The sequence below is a fragment of the Artemia franciscana genome, unplaced genomic scaffold, assembly GCF_032884065.1.
Source record: "Artemia franciscana unplaced genomic scaffold, ASM3288406v1 Scaffold_4853, whole genome shotgun sequence".
Lineage (NCBI taxonomy): Eukaryota > Metazoa > Arthropoda > Branchiopoda > Anostraca > Artemiidae > Artemia > Artemia franciscana.
Window position 1 is genome coordinate 5,618 of NW_027065276.1, and position 2,375 is coordinate 7,992.

Here is a 2,375-nt window from a genome sequence, read left to right on the forward strand (position 1 = left end):
GATTGAGGGGGCTCGAAGCGCCCCCATCAACTAGGTGTTTCTAGTCTTCATAAAAAGCTAGTCTTCTATAAAAACTGAGGATTGTTCTTACTGTTCTTCGATCCTATTATAGCTGCTTCCTCTTCCCCTTTGAAAAATTTGCCGTCCTTTACCTCTGCTGAAGTCTCCAGTACCTCTCCCCCTGACAAAGGAATCTCTTACATCGGCGGTGTGGGAACCTCTTCTATTATAGCTGTCTCTCACTCTCTCATTCTCGCTACCTACGTTGCTACTATAGCTATTTGCTCTTCCTCTATTGAATTCTCCATTTGTTCTGCCTGTATCTGCGAAGCTATTCACTTTGGTATCGCAGGAATCTCCCTTGAATTCAGCATGAATTTAGCGTAACTTGCAATGCCTTTATATGGCTCATAGCTACTCCCTCTACCTCTGCCTCTGTTTAAATATGGCCTTCCACTGCCACTGTTGAATTCTTTTCTTTCACTGCTTCTGCTAAACTCTGACCTTCCCTGGACTTGGTTAAAATTATTCCTTCCTCTACCTCCGTTAAAATGAGACGTCCCTCTACCTCTGCTAAAGCCGGGCCTTCCTCTGTCAGAGTCAGATATTCCTCTACCTCTGTTAAAGTCCGAACGTCCCTTGCCTCTAACCTCATCATACTCGCTGTCTCTATTTCTGTTAGGGCGAAAGGCTTGATCTCTACCTCTGTTTATGCCGCGTATGTACCCCCTCCCTTGGCTGTCACTATTTGTACCACCTCTGCCTCTGTAAGGGTTACTTACCTTTTCAGGATAGTTTCGCTTTTTCCCCAGAAAGCTTTCTAAATCTTTACGAGGATTTGTCTTCACTAGATGTTCTTGATCATGCTGATCTTGAATGCTGATCTTCTGATTTGGGATATTTTTCTGTTTGCCTTTCTCCAATGGATCGATTCTTTTAACTGAAGTTTCATTTTCCTTTTTGTTATTACATCCGCTTATTTTTCTATCTTCAGCCTCTTGACCAACTATTGTGATACTTTTACCTGTCTCATTGGGTACTTCATCTGTATTAGAGTCAACAGAAGTCGGCTTATTCGTCCTTCTCCTTCGACGTCTACGCCTTTTGGTTCTTTCTGTGTTTTGACCATCTTTTGCTGCAGACTGGTTTAAGTCATTGCGTTGTTTGTCATCATTTTCAGAATTGTGTACGTTATTAACTGCTATTTCCGTGTTGTCACCATCTTTTGCTGCAGACTGGCTTACGGCGTTGCGTTGTTTGTCATCATTCTCAGAATTGTGTAAGTTACTAACTACTATTTCTGTGTTTTCACTATCTTTTGTTACAGACTGGCTTACGTCGCTACGTTGTTTGTCATCATTCTCACAATTATGTACGTTATTAAATGCTGTTTCTTCGCCAAGAGTTTTTATATCCTGTTCAGTGACACTTTGTACTCCTGTCGTATCTGGCAATTCTCTGCAAACATCAGTGGCATCACCTTTGGCTTCCTTCAAAATACTAGTTCCTTCAAATTCCATATTTAAACGGTTTGTAAGGGATGAATTGAGTCTTATGAAGAGTAATTGTTAAATGACGGCCAAATGATGAAGAACTGTAAGTGTGTTTTCTTTATTATTCTACTAATCAAAGCTCTGAAAACCAAAATCTGTAGCTAATAACAAACAAATCATTTTGCTCTTTTTAACTTTTGGTATTACAGAAAACTTTACGAGATAATCTTAGAAAAACCTGCACCAAGAAAATATAATGATGTGATTTGTCAATCGATCTTGTCAATGACGTTTGACTAAGTATAATAACATATCCCTCCCTGTGGCTTTGTTTGGTTAAATTCTTCTATCTTGCTCCAAGAATAGAATAAAACTTGGTATAATACTCGGAAAAAAAGGATTCTGTGTTTTGTTTGGTTTCCCGCCATTTTTCTTGAGGGGTTCTTAACTGTTGAACATTGAAACTTAAAATCGCGCCACCCCAACACCTAGTTGGTGGGGGCGCTTCGCGCCCCCCAAGCCCCCCCCCCCCGGCGCGCGTAAGTCGTTACGTGCTATATTAGTTACGCGCCATTGTAGTTGTGTCCCTGTGTCCCACCCGTGAATACAGATAGATATATATATATATATATATATATATATATATATATATATATATATATATGTATATATATATATATATATATATATATATATTTATAATGTTTTTTAATTATATTTATTTTCATTTTTTTTTATAGTTTGAAAGTATCGAAGGATAAGTGTCTAGTATAATAAAGTTAATAGTATAATCTAAAGGTCGTTTCTTATCGCGTACCCTCTTGGGTACGTTCCTATATAATTATATATATATATATATATATATATATATATATATATATA

At 37.9% G+C, this 2,375-nt stretch overlaps 1 protein-coding gene across 1 annotated transcript; it reads right to left on the reverse strand.

Annotated features, from left to right (window-relative positions):
• Positions 1 to 335: 335 nt before the first annotated feature.
• LOC136043350 (uncharacterized protein DDB_G0283697-like) lies at positions 336 to 1,520 on the reverse strand. The gene has a single exon (XM_065728271.1). The coding sequence runs from the start codon at positions 1,518 to 1,520 to the stop codon at positions 336 to 338; it is 1,185 nt and encodes a 394-aa protein (XP_065584343.1).
• Between the last annotated feature and the right edge of the window lie 855 nt (positions 1,521 to 2,375).